Raw genomic sequence first — 16,568 nt, 5'->3', positions numbered from 1 at the left:
CAAAACCTCAGTCTTGTCTGTTCAACAGGAGAAAATTAAGGGTCATCCAGGTTTTTATGTCTTTAAGACATGCTTGTAGTCTAAGTAGCTGATTGGATTCATTGGGTTTAATGGACAAATATAATTGTGTGTCATCAGCATATCAATAAAAAATTATCCCATGCTGTTTAATAACTTTACCTAATTTTTTTTTTTCATTTTCATTTAGCCTTTATTTATACAGGTTAGTCTCATTGAGCCACGAGAACTCATTTTCAAGAGAGACCTGTTTAGGGAGCACATGGTGGGGGTTAAGGGCCTTGCTCATGGGCCCAGAGTGGGGCGAATGAGGGTGGGGGCAGGTGTGGGTGTTTCACCTACCCCACCCACAATTTTGATGTTGTCGGGGCCGGGGCGTGAACCGGCGATCTTCGGATCACAAGGAAGCATATATAAAGTAAAGAGTATTGGTCCAAGCACTGAGCCCTGAGGAACTCCATGACTAACTTTGGTGTATGAAGAAGATTCATTATTTACCTTTACAAATTGGAATCTATCAGATAGATATGATTTAAACCATTTTAGAGCTGTTCCTTCCTGTAATCCCAGTATCATATTCAAGCCTCTGTAGTAAAACATTGTGATCAACTGTATCAAATGCAGCACTGAGGTCTAACAGGACCAGTAGAGACACCAGTCCATTGTCTGAGGCCATGAGAATATCATTAGTGACTTTCACCAGTGCAGATTCAGTGCTGTGGTGAACTCTGAACCCTGACTGAAACTCTTCAAACAGATTATTTCTTTGCAGATCCGACACTGAAACACACTAATACACTTTTATTTTTGAGGGGGAACAAAATATAGACTTTTTAATTGTTTTCTTTTGTTTCAAAAGAAAAAGTCCAGGCAGAGATTGACAATGTGATCGGACAGGTCCGGCAGCCCTCAATGGCCGACAGACCAAACTTGCCGTACACTGATGCCGTCATCCATGAGATCCAGAGGTTTGGAAACATAGTGCCTCTGAATGGACCCAGGGTCGCTGCCAAGGACACAACTCTGGGTGGTTACTTTATACCAAAGGTGCTTTTCTAGTACGATCATAAGTCATTTGTTGTGGGGGGGTTGCAGCCAACTTTTGTGTATTCCTGTGATTTTTCATGATAGGGAACATCTATAGTGCCTGTCCTGACCTCTGTGCTGTTTGACAAGACTGAATGGGAAACTCCAGACACCTTCAATCCCGGACACTTTCTGGATGCAAATGGAAAGTTTGTGAAGAAAGACGCCTTCCTGCCCTTCTCTGCAGGTACACCAACCTTTTCCTACTCTGGTACCTGCCATGCGAGTAAAACAAGTCATTCATATTTTTAGTTTCCTCTGTCACTGAGGGATGCGAACAGAGAATGTTAGAAGTTTTAGTGGTTTTCAGGACTGGAAATGAGCAGGGAAATCTTAATGCTTTCATTCATTCAACATTTGTTTCTACAGGTTAGTCACACTGAGCCACGAGGACTCATTTACAAGAGAGACCTGTTCCAGACAGAACATTTAAAGTACAGACAACAGTAATAACAAGTAACGACAGTAAAAATGCAGTTAAAATAAGAGTAGTGTACAAACAATAAGTCAGGGTGCTGTAAAACAGGGAGAACACTAAAAACAAGAACATGTTTGCTTTGATGTTTCTATTGACTTTATCAAATGTTTGAAACCCTGTAAACAAATCAAGGAGGACAACTTGAGTTCCTGTTGTAAGGTGTTCCAGGTGCAGGACCTGAGCAGGAAAAGGCCTTGTTGCCAAGTTCAGTCTGCACTGAGAGAACGCTGCAGGTAATGATGTCCTGAGAGCGCACGCTGTAGCTGCACTGACGGAGTGACATGTGGGAGGAGACATAAGACGGCAGCAGACCAAGGAGGGATTTATAGATGAACATGAACCAGTGTGAGAGCCTCCGTGTAGATAATGATGACCAACTGACCAAGGAGTACAGGGTGCAGTGATGGTACGTAGTTACAACCAGTTATGAATCTTAGCGCACCATGATAGACAGCATCCAACATCTGCAAAGAGCTGGCAGGATCATTCATGTAAATCATGTCACCAGAGTCAATGGTCAGTAGGAAAGTAGCTGTTACAAGGCACTTTCTGGCATTCAGAGTTAAACAAGATCTATTTCTGAAAAGAAACCCAGTTTTACTTTCAGTTATCAAGTTTTCAATATGTGGTTTAAAAGAGAGATGTGCGTCGACCAAAATTCCCATTTGTAAGAACCTACAAACTCAACAGGAACACCATGCACAGATGAGATAGGAGGAAGAGTTGATGGCACCGACTTTCTGTTGGAAAACAACATCCCTTTGGTTTTGTCAGCGTTTAGCAACAGTTTGAGATGGAATAAGTTTGACTGGATGATGTTTGATGCAGACTGTAAAAACTGGAAAACCTTAGCAACTGTGTTAGCTCTGCTATAAACAACATTGTCATCAGCATAGAGATGCAAGGATGTGTCAGGAATGTTTTGACCTACATTACTTATATAAATTGTAAAAAGAGTGGGACCTAAAACTGAGCCTTGTGGCACACCATTAGTGACTGTTAGGTAGCAGCAAGATGAAGTGCCGTTATGTCGAACGCATTGTCTCTGACCTGAGAGATCGTTTGAGAACCAACAGTGTGATCTGAGAAGCCAATATCTGAGAGCTTGTGGCATAAGATGTGATGGTCTACAGTATCAAAGACTTTGGACAGGCCCAAGTAAAGTGCAGCACAGTAATCCTAATTTAAAAAAAATGTTTTTTAATGCAAAATATTCAAGTGGGTAGGAGTTACACTGTGTGGAAGAACAGAGGTGGGGTTTGTTTTCTTGTCAGAGGCAGTGCAAGTGACGGATCCTGGCGAGTGGAGGGAGCAACTTTCTACACAACCAGTCACAATGGTGGAGCCAGAGGGTGGCCACTGGCGGCCTTGGCCACCATAGATTAATCTTCTAGTTTATATACATGTGTTGTCATTCATTTTCACCCTTTGTGTGTGTGTGCACCCTTTAGGGAAACGTGTGTGCCTTGGAGAAGGCCTCGCCAAGATGGAGCTGTTCCTGTTTTTGGTCGGCTTACTGCAGAAGTTCACCTTCTCTGCTCCTGAAGGAGTCGAGCTGAGCACAGAAGGAGTAACTGGATTTACTCGCGTTCCTTCACCCTACAAGGTTCATGCCAAAGCTCGCTGAGTTACGCAACCTTGCACCGAGTCCTTTTCAACTCCAGAGAAAACTGAGTAAAAAGGTTTCAGCTGAATAAGCTGTTATTTTACCGCCTCTGTACTTTAGTGTTGTAAAATCGCTGCCCTCGAGTAAAAGCTGTTAAAATCGCTTCAGTTAAGCATGTTGTGCTGAGTTACAGTTATTTTTCCACAATAATATTACTCTGTTAGTGCAGGTCAACCTGTATTAACTGACGAAAATGATTTCAGACCTATTTGCATCGAAACATAAACTGTAATCAACTCTGGTTGTTTTAATTCCATAAAAAGACACCATAATAAAATATTCATATTCAACATACAATCAGGAGAATTTTTTTTAAACAAAACTAAAATCTGTAGTCTTTTCAGAGCCAATAAACATCGTCTCTACTGACGTGTGTGTGTCTCACAGGAACCAACACAAAATGGCTCCAATTCAGGCAACTTCACAAACATGGAGCTACATTTCATGTAGTAGTAGCTGAGGGTAGGCCTCGATACAAACTCTGAAGGCTTTCACATCTGGCAATGTACTGCATGATCCGTTTTCTGGACTGGAATTGAACCGAGAACGTCAGTAAACCTAAATGTTTTTGATGCAAGATATTCAGGTGTGGAGGAGTTACACTGTGGAGAACAGAGGGAATTTATTTATTTTTGTCCATGGTAGCGCATCATGACGAATCCTGGCGAGTAGAGGGAACAATTTTATCCACCAGATGCGATAACGGAGCCAGGCGGTGGTCAGTGCTGTCCTTGACCCCCATAGATTAATCTTCAGCCATCCTAAACATTTGAGGAAACTATATTTTTAAGCAATATAAAAACTAGAAAGCATAGTTTCCTCAAATGTTAGGGACGTCCAGTTTAGATGGCCATCTTAGATTTTGACCCGTATCTAAAGGAACTTTAGACGCAGCCACACATCAAACAGGAAGTCAGTACCTCACATATGTTCCATGTTATCCTGCTCACAACATGCATGGAGTGTCTTTACAGTTGACCATTTTTGCTCCACGATGGGGGACAGTCGTAGATGGACTGTGAGGTTTCATCTTTTTGTATGTCTTCATGCTGGGCGTGGCTGCTCCCACTCAGCTGTTTTCCTGTAGAGCTGATTACCACCTGCTGCTTGAGGCGGAGCTGACTCATTAGTCTTCAGTGGTCCGTTAGTTTCACATCATCAAGGTTTCATTTCTGGCTCTGCCAAAGAATTATACTACTTGTCTCTGGAACGTTAGGGTTAGCAAGGTTAACAACAAAGTCCATGCTCAATAATCCAGGTATACCATCCAACATTTTTCAGTCAGGTCATCTGGACAGATGACCTGACTGAAAAATGTTGGGTTATCAAGATTAGCCTTTCCCTCGCTTCTCCTGGATTTACAGAGTTGGCATCAGATTATTCATTTAGTCTCTCCTCCTTGCCAGACTCGTAGACTCTCCACATCTATCATTTTAGAGGAACAAAGGTACAACATCTGTTTTGTTTTACTTCATTGTGCAAGAAAACTCTTCCAATCATGTGAGTTCCAACAATCAAATCCATTGAGAAGCTAAAGCTCATCTAGTGCATTTATTCCCTGGATCATTTTAAAAGGTTATTTTTGTGTTTGGCGTCTTTACAGGTTCAGTCTGTTTTATAGAATTTTTGGGAAGTTTGCTCATGTTTAAAAACCACTGAGTGAAAAGTTCTCGTGAAGCCAATTGGACAAACATGAGTTTTGAGTTAACGTCTCTTCATATGTTTCCTGCTGCATATCTGATATTTGGTCAAAGGGACGACAGCTTAAACACAACGTTTCTGACCTTCCTCACTACAGCTAACCTTCAGCTCCTCCGGGGAACGCTGAGGCGTTCCCAAGCTTTAAAGACTAATAAAATGCATCACCGTTGACACCGCCTTATTTTGCTGCTTTGTTCTACCCCCACTTGTGAACAAGACCCCAACATATTAGACATTTTGCACTAGTAGCAGCTTGTTCCAAACCCAGAGGTGGAAATCTACAGTTTACCTGCTGAAGACCACAGCAGAGGGTTGAAGTTTCCACCGAGCAGGAAATTATTCTAGTGCCTTCTAGATGTTCCTGCTTCCAAGAGGATCACATCATCACCAAGAATTGGGTTCATACCAAATTGTTTACAGGGGCTGATGCTTACAAACCAGACCCCTCGTCATGGAGCAAAAAGAGGAAACAGGAAGTACCTTCTGTCCGTCTGTCCACATGTGCATTGTAATGATTTACTAAGTACCAAGATAGAGGTAACTGAAAAGAGCAACTCCAAGATCAAGAACAATTAGTTTATTTATAATGAGTAAATATCAATGATTGGCTGCAATGCTGCTGGGAGGGACTGAAACCCTGGAGAGCAAGGACAAGGGTTATTATGAAGGTCTTGGTCCTTGAGGATGTTTCAAGATATATTTCTATCTTACTGTTGGAGGAAAAGGTCATCAAAGGAATGAGTGTAGGCAAGTGGTGGAAGGCGAGGAATGGCTGGAGAAGTTACAAGGAGGAGGATCAAACTAGGGAGGTCCAGGGAGTCAGAGCTGAAACACATGCAAACACCGTTTAGTCTTTACAAATCACTAGGAGGGTAAAGTGGCTGGAAACACAACTACCAATTAATGCACCAGTGTCCAAGTGAAGTCATCAACTGCCTTTTATACTCCTGCAGCTCATCAGGTGAGTGGTCCACAGGTGTGCACTCGTTGGCGCCATCTAGTGTCTTGAAGCTGCAGGAGAACCACTGAAGCTCCTTCATGCATGTTGTAAGCATGGTGACTTGAAAAATGGAGGGGGGAGGGGTGGTCATGCATCATTTGATGTATTTTAAAGTTATAGGGAAAAATCTTCTGCTCTCAAGACTTTGAAAGAATATTAAATAAGATGCATTATTGAAAGTGAACAATATAAAATGATGTCAATGATGACAGGAGAATAACTGTTGAGAAAAACAAGGAGGAAAATTATTAGTTGTGTGTAAATGAGTAGGTTAGTGGCAGATGTATGGGTAACAGAAAGCTCATAAAAGTTTATTGTTTATTGTCCCAGTTGCAAAGTGACAAGTGGAAACTAGAAATACCCTCCCTCTGTCCATGAATGTTGTGAACACGATAACTTGGACAATACGTGAGGTATCAACTTCCATTTTGGTGTGTGGCTGCGTCTGCGTAAGAAAAGTTTCTTTCAAAAATTGGTTTGCCAGGTAAAAATCCAAGATGGCCGCTGCCATAACTTGAAACAATAAGCAACAAGCCAACTTTCTTACTGGCCTGTGGCTGCTTCTAGATGTAAGAGAGGCTCATGTCCAAACTGGGGTTTCCATGTCAAAGTCTAAGATCGGAGCCCCCATATGTAATCCGGCCACCCCATCATTTCATTTCTAGTTTTTATATTTTTAATAGTATAGTTTCCTCAAATGATATTAGCCACCCCTGGCTGTCACCTCACAGCAAAAATGGCATAGGTTCACCTCCCAGACTTACTGGTGGAGGGTGCATGTTCTCTATGGGTTTTCTGGTTTCCTCTCATAGAAAATAAACTTTGGTTACGTACTGTAACTCCAGATTCTATGAGTATAGACGTCGCTCTTTAAGAGCGGTAGATGTTGGGTTAAATGGTTACTCTCATTTGTCCCTAGGAGTGTTTGAATGGGTATTTGTCTTGTTTATCTTTTTGTGTCCCAGTGATGGACCTGTCCAGGGTGTCCTCTGTCTCTCACACAGTGACTGCTGAAGACAGACATCAGCTCCTCTGAACCTGGAAAGAGAAACGGGTAAAATAAATAAATAAAAGAAGATTAAGGGATTTTTCAGCATTTTGGGACAAAGTCTGAAAACGTTTCTTGCTTCATTGATGGTTCAGATGGTATTGTGTTATAATGGATGGATGGATTGATTGATGGATGGATGGATGGATGGATGGATGGAATTCACAAGATTTTCTCGCTCAAGGTCTAACAGTGTCTAGAATGCACTGTAGGCCTCTGAGCACATTTAAATATTGAAGTGTTGGTTTAAGGGTACCAGTTTATAACCATTAAAGAACTCTGTTTAGTATTCCAGTAAAGGAAAAAAAAAGTTACATAACTTAAAAAACAAAACAAACAAAAAACATGCAAATTATACTAAATGTGTTGAGCCAACTGTCAATAATGACCTATGATTTTAGTAATGTCAAATCATACAAGTAGGTCAAATTTACAAAAATAAAGTGCCATAAAAACATAAGATCGATGGAATTTCTGGAGAAAAACGTGAGAAACCCCGACAGTTTTTGGAGCGCCCACAGCTCCGACATACTTCAGTAAAAACATTCAAAGTTTAAAGGAGTCAAAGAACGTTAGTCTTTACATATTTGAACTGGAATTTAGTTTTTTGCAGTTTTTACACAATCAGTCTTGTATTTCTTTCACTCAGTGTCTCTAATTGCTATGGGACCTCTGGTTTTTCTCTCAAACCCCCTCAGAGTTCAGAACGTGCACACCCAAGCTTCCATGGACACAGTGGCAAACCGTGGCTTTTAGAGCTGTGCCTTGAGTTTGGATAAAATATTTAGTCATGCAATCTGTGCTTCTGATTGCTGCAGAGTCACCACACCCTGTTTTTGTTGCAGCTAAAGGGCGCACTGCGAAGTTCAACAAGTTCAGGATTTACTTTTTCAACCTGTGTTGATAATTTTCAAAACTTTCTACTAGAACACGATGGGTGCTATGGTGGTGGTTCGGATATTTTTTAGTCTTGTTAACACTGGAAGACGACCCGGCAAGGATGCCCAAAATAATCTGCCAGATGGTGGAAAGTCCAGACAAGGTCTTCAACTGTGGATTAACAAAACACACTGGACTCATTTAATATGTGCGATGGTACCACAATGGTTCTGGGCATACACAAAATCTAAGGTTGTGGTGATTTTTGTCATTGTGGTGTAGCTTAATGGCGTTCTGGGTGGAGGCAGTGATGGAAGCCTGTGATGGGCCCATGGACGTGGATTTGTTGTTGAGAATTTAAAGCAAGACTGACCTCACTGGTGTCCTACTTAGGCTACAACCATGACTGTAACAAGGTTATAGCCTAGAACTGATGTGATATCCATGACGGCAGAGCCAGGGTAGTATGACATGGTCTTCTAGTGCAAAGTTGCATCCTGATACTGTCCCCCCCAAAAAACACCCGCTTCGGATGTTATCAGCCATTAAATGGTCGTTATTAGTTGTTATCATCCCCATATGTAGCGGTGAGACTGCCCCTCCTGTACCACCTGGTGGGTTTAAAGGTACGTTGTTAGCGATGATAACGGGCTCTGTTTTTAGCTTCGTTAGCGCTCATAATAGCTTCACGTGGTTCGGTTTAGAGGAAAGGGTCTTGGTTAGGTTTACGGTCTTAGTTAGGTTTAGGCACAAGGGTAAGGGGGTTAAGTTTAGGGTTGGTCCTCTGGGTCAGGTGTAAGGTTAGGTTTAGGAAAAAGGTTACATAAGCTGGAAAAAAACAAAAAAGACACTTCCTGGTTTATCCCTGTGCGACGCTGCCTATTATCAGCAATAATAACGATAATAACGTACCTTTAAACCTACTAGGAGGTAGGTGGGACAGTCTCACCGCTACATATGGGGATGATAACAACTAATAACGGCCATTTAATGGACTGATAACGTCCAAAGCCGCTCAAAAAACATACCATAATTAATGTTTTGACATTTTTTACAGAAATGTAGGTTTGTAAAATCAGGCACCACATCCCGAATAGCTTCTTCCTGTTTTCACGTTAGATGTTCAGCTAGTCTTTTGTTCCTTTACACCTGCTTTTTTAAAATATATATTTAAGGCCCAGAGGGTTCTTCACTGCGTAGACATGGGTTACACTTTAGTTCAAAATATTACCGTCTAAACTGGAAGTGAAAGCTCTTTTCAACAGGTCTAACTTCCTAACCGTCAGTATTTTTCTGCTCATGGTTTGAGGATTTTAAAGCTCTGATTAGTTTTCAAACAGTGACTGCTTGAGGCTTACTTTTTGGTCTGTCTTTGTGTCTGTTTTTCGTAAACTTGGTCGACAGGGAGTGAGAGATAGAGGTATGTGGTTACCATGGTGACCACAATGAGCCACAGGCAGCAGCGTTACCATTTCTTTTGATCTTGTAGTTCTGGTCTTTTAGTGAGATTTTTATACTGAGTATCATGCAAATCAGTAAAAAGTGTTCTACTTAAAGGGTACAATTTCTATTTCGTCCATACACAGTAAAGTGTACTTAAAACCTTATCTCTTCTGCACTTTGCAGTTCGGTCTGAGCTTTTTCTGCTGTTCAGATAAAATGTAAATAAGGTGAATTCCTCCTCCGTACAAATGGGTTCCACAAATATTATCAGCAACATGTGACTGCAGAGCCTCATGTGCTAATGGGCTTCACCGGCCGGCCACATTCCACAGCTGTGCTGCTCAAGGTCCAAAGACACACATTTTAATTTCTGCACGGTCACGAGCACCTTCGAATACTAACCAAGGGGCTGTGAGGAGTTTTGGTTGAATCGCGACTACCTTCTACGTGCTTCAGCCTTACGAGAAGGGTGACTAGAGTTCAGACGGACTCTTTCATCTCGTCTTTGTGAGATGAAACTGGATTACGAGTGAATAGAAACTGAGATTTTATCCTAAACTTCATTTTATGTGATTGATGATGCACACTGGTTCCTGCGTATCCACTGTCAGGCCAGCTTTAGCTATTTCAGTCCACCCACGTTCATCTACATATTTGTTTGGTGTGGTAGTCGCTGAGAGTCATTCGACACACGCGTGATAACCGATCATGCAAGGTGAGGTCAACTTATGTTACTTTGAAGATTTGACCAAACTGTCAACTTTGTTATTTTTCTACATAGGATCCACATCATCACTAATACGTAATGACACGTAGACGTACAACACGTATATAATACGCAGATGACAACGTAATCTACGACGTCTACAATCCTAGTCTAAAACTCTCAGTATTAAAGGCAACGCGCAGGATTCCTTCAAGTGAGGCTACGACTTGAAGAAGTTAAACACCGTCTGTCACATGGAAATATGTTTTCTTTGAGTCGGTGCAACCAGTCAGTGCTGGCTTTATCACCATCACATTCAGATACGGTTATTCATGTGGACCAGCAGATGGATCTAAAAAGGTCTGGTGGTCGTCTTGTAGGAGTCTGTGTGTTTTGTTAGATTATTAGTTCATTTATATTATCAGTTCCAGTGTTAGTCAGCTCCCCACTGGGTTCCTCTGTGGAGACTCCTGCCTTTCCGTTGCTTGCTCCACTCACCTGCTCCTGATGGAGTCCCTGTCAGCTGTTGGAAATGTCAATCATTGTCCACGTCTTTATAGTTTTTGTGTCTGGTCTGTTTCCTTCGTTCAGCACTGAACATGCATTATTAACAGGTTTCAGTGCCGTTTTGGTGTGACCTGGTACATTTTGTATTTTTCTCCATGTTTCCTTGAGTTAAGATCCAAGTGCTTGTTGCCAGGCCGGCCTTTTGTTTTGGCTGTTAATATTTTTGTTGCTTTTTTAAGATCCTCGTGTGCAGGCGGCATTCTGGGTCCAAACCACCACAACTCTGACACCTCTGACACTCTCCTGCTGTTTGCTTTCACGGCTGAACGCAACATTCTCCTCCATCCAGCTCTTCCAAGACATTTGTATGAGGATTTTAATAAAACGTTCTCAAAATTGGTCTCACTTCGATAAATATTGCACATGCATTCACGTCCGCCATACAGGACATTTTTGGGACTTTGATAATCCTCGGACCTTTCCTCCAGCTCGACTAGTACATTTTCATTCATGCCTTTACTGACATCATAAAATCGAGTCTTTATACCTTCATCTTCAAGAAAACACATTTTACAAGATGAACAGAACTTCTGAAAGTATTTCCATTAGTTTTGTTTCAACGTTAGAAAAATCTGTTAGTCTTGTCTTCATGATGGTGATGTGTAACTTATCTGTGCTGCTGATTATCCATGCTGCTGATCTCATGCTGCTATATTCATTCATACCCATCTGCTCACTGCAGACTCATGTTCGTGCTGCTGTTGTTAGGCCGTATTGTTTTACATTATTAGTGTTTGGTGTGTATCTTCGTGTGTGTCTTACATCCTTGTATACAGTTTCTTTTTATACTGCATATTTTGGGTCACATGGGTCGCTGGTGTCAATATCCAGCCGTCACTGTGCGAGAGTAGGGGACACCCTGGACAGGTCTCCAGTCCATCACAGGGACACATAGAGACAAACGACCATTCATTCTCTCTCTCACCTCGGGACAATTCAGAGTCGCCATCAGTCTAACATGCATGTTTTTGGTCTGTGGGAGGAAACTGGAGCACCTGGAGGAAACCCACGCAGCACGGAGAGAACATGGAAACTCCACCCAGAAAAGTTCCCGGGCTGGGATTCAATCAGGCAACCTTCTTGCTGAGAGATGACAGCTCTACCAACTGTGCCACTGTGCCAGAATTAGAAACAATTTTAAGAATATTTCAACAATTATATTAAAGTTTATTTTTCTTCTGTTTTTTCAAGTTTCTGATGAGAAGATGGTAGAATCCAGGAGTCCAGAGGAGTGAAGTGGAGAAACGATGGAGAGTGGGTCAGCAGGTGCGTGGTTTGATGAGTATTTTTCTAACGAGGATTACTAACTTATTTAAGTAGGAGGGCTTAGAAGAACATAAAGAGTTCATCCATCCACAACAGTCCACAAAGGCAGAATTGGTTCTGCTCAGTAAATATGTGTGAAAGTATAAAAAAACTGAATTTCATTAAAAAAAGCTAATGTTCTCCCAAGTGTTAGCTACATTCACACGTTCATGTTCTCCAGAGGATGAATCCCATGATTTAGTTCTGATTTTTCCTTGAACATTTAGTTGTTAGAATTTTTTTTTTTAATTTGATGATGTTTTTATTGTTCTCTATAGAACATCTGTCTTAAGGTTTTTGGACCTGAGCACCTTAGGAATGAATGTTTCAGTCTTTCTCCCTCCTTAGATGCATTAATCTGTCCTCCAGCTCTAATGTTAAAAATCTTGGTGTTATTTTTGATCAGGACATGTCTTTTATCCCCCACATTAAAAACGTTACTAGAACCTCCTTCTTCCACCTGCGTAATATCACTAACATTAGAAACATCTGATCTAAAGATGATGCAGAAAAACTGGTCCATGCATTTGTCACGTCTAGACTGGACTATTGCAATGGTTTATTATCTGGGTGTCCAAATACTTCTTTAAAACATCTTCAGTTGATCCAAAATGCTGCTGCCAGTCTTAACTGGAGTTACTGGGAGAGATCATATCTCTCCAGTTTTAGCTTCTCTCCATTGGCTCCCTGTCAAATCCAGAATAGAATTCAAAATCTTACTTCTAACCTACAAAGCTCTCAACAACCTAGCTCCATCTTACATTACAGATCTTATTGTTCCATATTTTCCTAACAGAGCACTTCACTCTCAGACTGCAGGTTTACTTGTGGTTCCTAGAGTTTCCAAAAGCAGAATGGGAGGAAGATATTCCAGTTCTCAGGCTCCTCTCTTGTGGAACCAACTTCCAGTTTCTGTCCGTGAGGCTGACACATTGTCCAGTTTTAAGTCTTTCCTTTTTGATAAATCCGATAGTTAGGGTTGACTTGGGTTTCCTTAAATGGATTGTTAAAACTGAATAGTTTTCATTTGATACTATTTCTATCTTAACATGTGATTCTTGACCTGCCATTGTGTATCTGTTCTTACCAAACCCAGCCGGTCGAAGCAGATGGTCCTCTTGTCCTGATCCTGGTTCTGCTAAAGGTTTCTTCCTCATGAGGGAGTTTTTCTTTCCACTGTCGCCTTCATGCTTGTTCAAGATGAGAGTTCAGTGATGGAGTTAAACTCAAAGCTGCTCCTCAGATAAATAATGTTCAATTATTATTTTATACATGAATGTTTCTGTTCAGTCCCTGAGACGACTTCTGTTGTGACTTGGAGATTTAGAGTAAACTGAATTGAATTGAATTATGCTTAGAATCCAGGTCAGACCCATTTCACTAATGAAATATAGTTTCATGTGTAGGGCTCAAAACTTGTGTTGGGGAGTATGATCAGCTACCATCACACCACATTTTAGGTAAATCTCCAGAAAACTGACCGAGTTATAAAATCAGTTAGCTGTGGCGGCCATCTTGAAATGGGATTACTCCAAAATGTAATAAGTGTTAGATTACACTGGTAATCTAAACTCTGTCCTGTGGTTCATGAGATATTTTGCTAACAATACAAACACACCTACATTTACACACACATTTGTTTTCCTATCTTTATGAGGACCGTGCATTGACTTCCAGTGATCTTCCATTTCTGTACCCTAACAATTACCAGTTCATGCCTAACCCAGTCCTAACCCCAAAGTGGTGTTAGAACATACAAGGACCAGTCTTTGGTCCCTCCAATAATGGGTCTTAACAAGTTGTTGTGTTTTGGAAAAATTGTCTTGAAAAGGTAAAAACTGAACTAAATGTCTTTTACTTTGATTGATTGAGATCTGGCGATTCCCCCTCCCTGTGTGTCCATGAGCAAGATACTAACCCCCCCTCCAGCTCTCAGGTGATGCTTCCTCCCTGACATTGATCCTTGACCTCTACATACGAAATAAAGCAACGCTGCTGCTGCTTCCATGAATAATGTATGAGACTTTTATTGCAGCTCTGCAGCAGTTGTTGCCTGCCTGCCTGTCAGCCTGAAGAAGCAGCAAACAGACAGTAGCAGGAGGTCAGGGGCCAGGTGTGCAGCTCAGACATCAGACTAAACAAAGACCAGGCTCTGAGGTTCTCAGTCAGGACCGTCCCTGAAAACTGGGACGCTTTCTTTGTTTCAGAGGAACATGTTGGAGCCCACCCAGTTCTTCATCCTGTTTACCAGATTTGTTTTCAAGATACTTGTTTTACTTAAAAATATAGATTTGCCAGAAAAAAATACAGCCCTCAGTTTGTAACATTGTATAAACTGTAAATTAAAACACAATGCACTGATTTGCAAATCTTATATATTTTACTGGGCAGCACGGTGGCGCAACTGGTAGAGCTGCTGCCTCTCAGCGAGCAGGTCTCTGGTTCAAACCCCGGTCCAGGTGCCTTCTGGGTGGAGTTTGCATGTTCTCTCCGTGCATGCGTGGGTTTTCTCCTGGTGCTCCGGTTTCCTCCCACAGACCAAAAACATGCATGTTAGGCTGATTGGTAACTCTAAATTGTCCCTAGGTGTGAGTGAGAGAGTGAATGGTTGTTTGTCTCGTTTGTCTCCATGTGTCCCTGTGATGGAATGGAGACCCGTCCAGGGTGTACCCCGCCCCTCGCACAGTGATTGCTGGACATGGGCACCAGCGACCCCCGTGACCCAAAATGTAATAAACGGGTAAAGATAATGGATGGATGGATGGATATATTTTACTTACAACAAGCCATAACATTTTTTAGATGTTCATACTAAAGAGGATGAGAAGGACTTGTACCGATTGGCGCGACAGAGGGATCAGACTGGAAAGGATGTGCAGCAGGTTAGGGTTGTTAAAAATGTATTTATTTATTTTATTTATTAACCTTTATTTAACCAGGCAAATCCCACTGAGATCACATATCTCTTTTGCAAGGGAGGCCTGGACCTGAAGGCAGACTAACATGCATGTTTCTGTTCTGTGGGAGGAAACTGGAGTACCCGGAGAAAACCCATGCAGCACAGAGAGAACATGAAAACTCCAGCCAGAAAGACCCCAGGTCTAACCAGGGATTGAACCCAGGACCTTCTTGCTGTGAGGCAACAGTGCTAACCACTGATCCATCGTGCTGCCGATAGGAAGATAGGAATGGTAATGTTTTACAAAGTGAGGAGAGTGTGAGGGAAGATGGAAGGAGTACTTTGAGGAGCTGATGAATGAAGAGAATGAAAGAGAAAGAAGAGTAGAGGTCATAGAAACTGTGGACCAGGAAGTGGGAAAGATTAGTGAGGGTGAAGTCCAGAAAGCTCTGAAAAGAATGAAGAAGGGGAAGGCAGTAGGACCTGATGACCAGTGGAAGTTTGGAAATGTCTTGGAGAGATGGCAGTGGGGTTTTTGACTCAAATATTCAATGACATATTTGAGGGTGAGAAAATGCCCGAGGAATGGAGAAGAAGTGCTGGTGGCCATTTTGAAGAACAAGGGTGATGTACAGAGTTGTAGCAACTACAGGGAAATTAAGATGATGAGTCACACAATGAAGATCTGGGAGAGAGTTGTGGAAGCAAGACTTGGACGAGAGGTGACTACCTGTGAGCAGCAGGATGGTTTCATGTCAAGAAAGAGAAAGAGCACCACAGATCCATTTTTGATTTGAGGATGCTGATGGAGAAGAACAGAGAGGGTCAGAAAGAACTCCATTGTGTCTTTGTGGATTTAGAAAAAGTATCAGACAGAGTGTCGAGGGAGGAGGTGTGGTGTTACATGAGGAGATCTGGAGTGGCAGAGAAGTATGTTAGACTGGTACAGGACATTTATGAGGACAGCAGGACATGTATGAGGACAGCAGGACATGCATGAGGACAGGAGTACATGCATGAGGACAGCAGGACTGTGGTGAGATGTGCCGCAGGAGTGACAGATAGTTTCAAGGTGGAAGTGGGAGTGCATCAAGGATCGCCTCTGAGCCCCTTCTTGTTTGCTCTGGTGATAGACCGACTAAAAGATGAGGTCAGGCAAGAATCCCCGTGGACTATGATGTTTGCAGATGACATTGTGATCTGTGGTGAGAACAGGGAACAGGTGGAAGAGAACTTGGAGAGGTGGAGGTATGCACTTGAAAGAAGAGGAATGAAAGTCAGTCGTAGTAAGACAGAGTCCATGTGTGAATGAGAGGGAGGAGGTGGAACAGTGAGGCTACAAGGAGCAGAGGTCACAAAGGTGCAGGACTTCAAGGACTTGGGGTCCATTGTCCAGGAACATGGGGAGTGTGGTGAAGAGGTGAAGAAGAGAGTCCAGGCAGGATGGAGTGATGGAGAAAAGTTTCAGGAGTGATTTGTGACAAAAGGGTGTCAGCAAAGGTCAAAGGAAAAGTTTACAAGACAGTGGTGAGACCAGCTATGTTGTATGGTCTGGAGACAGAGACATGGACAAAAAGACAGGAGACAGAACTGGAAGTGGCAGAAATGAAGATGTTGAGGTTCTTCTGAGGAGAGACAAGGATGGAGAAGATCAGGAATGAGATCATCAGAGGTACAGCACAGGTCGAACAACTGGAAGCTAAAGTTAGAGAGGACACACTGAGATGGTTTGGACATGTCCAGAGGAGGGACAGTGGTTTGGACATGTCCAG

At 42.2% G+C, this 16,568-nt stretch overlaps 1 protein-coding gene across 2 annotated transcripts in view; it reads left to right on the top strand.

Annotated features, from left to right (window-relative positions):
• Positions 1 to 11,848, top strand: part of LOC119419464 (cytochrome P450 2J6) — a gene marked incomplete in the record, with an annotated part of 21,347 nt that extends 9,499 nt beyond the window's left edge. Inside the window, 4 exon segments of one of the 2 annotated variants that reach the window (XM_037686770.1) lie at positions 878 to 1,065; positions 1,150 to 1,291; positions 3,034 to 3,188; positions 11,784 to 11,848. In XM_037686770.1, the coding sequence (XP_037542698.1) occupies positions 878 to 1,065; positions 1,150 to 1,291; positions 3,034 to 3,188; positions 11,784 to 11,804 (506 nt within the window). 2 annotated transcript variants of the gene reach the window in all.
• Between the last annotated feature and the right edge of the window lie 4,720 nt (positions 11,849 to 16,568).

The sequence above is a fragment of the Nematolebias whitei genome, chromosome 13 (assembly GCF_014905685.2).
Source record: "Nematolebias whitei isolate Nwh7 chromosome 13, NemWhi1, whole genome shotgun sequence".
NCBI lineage: Eukaryota > Metazoa > Chordata > Actinopteri > Cyprinodontiformes > Rivulidae > Nematolebias > Nematolebias whitei.
Note: the sequence above shows the minus strand (reverse complement) of the source record. Positions and strands in the feature narration are given on the sequence as shown.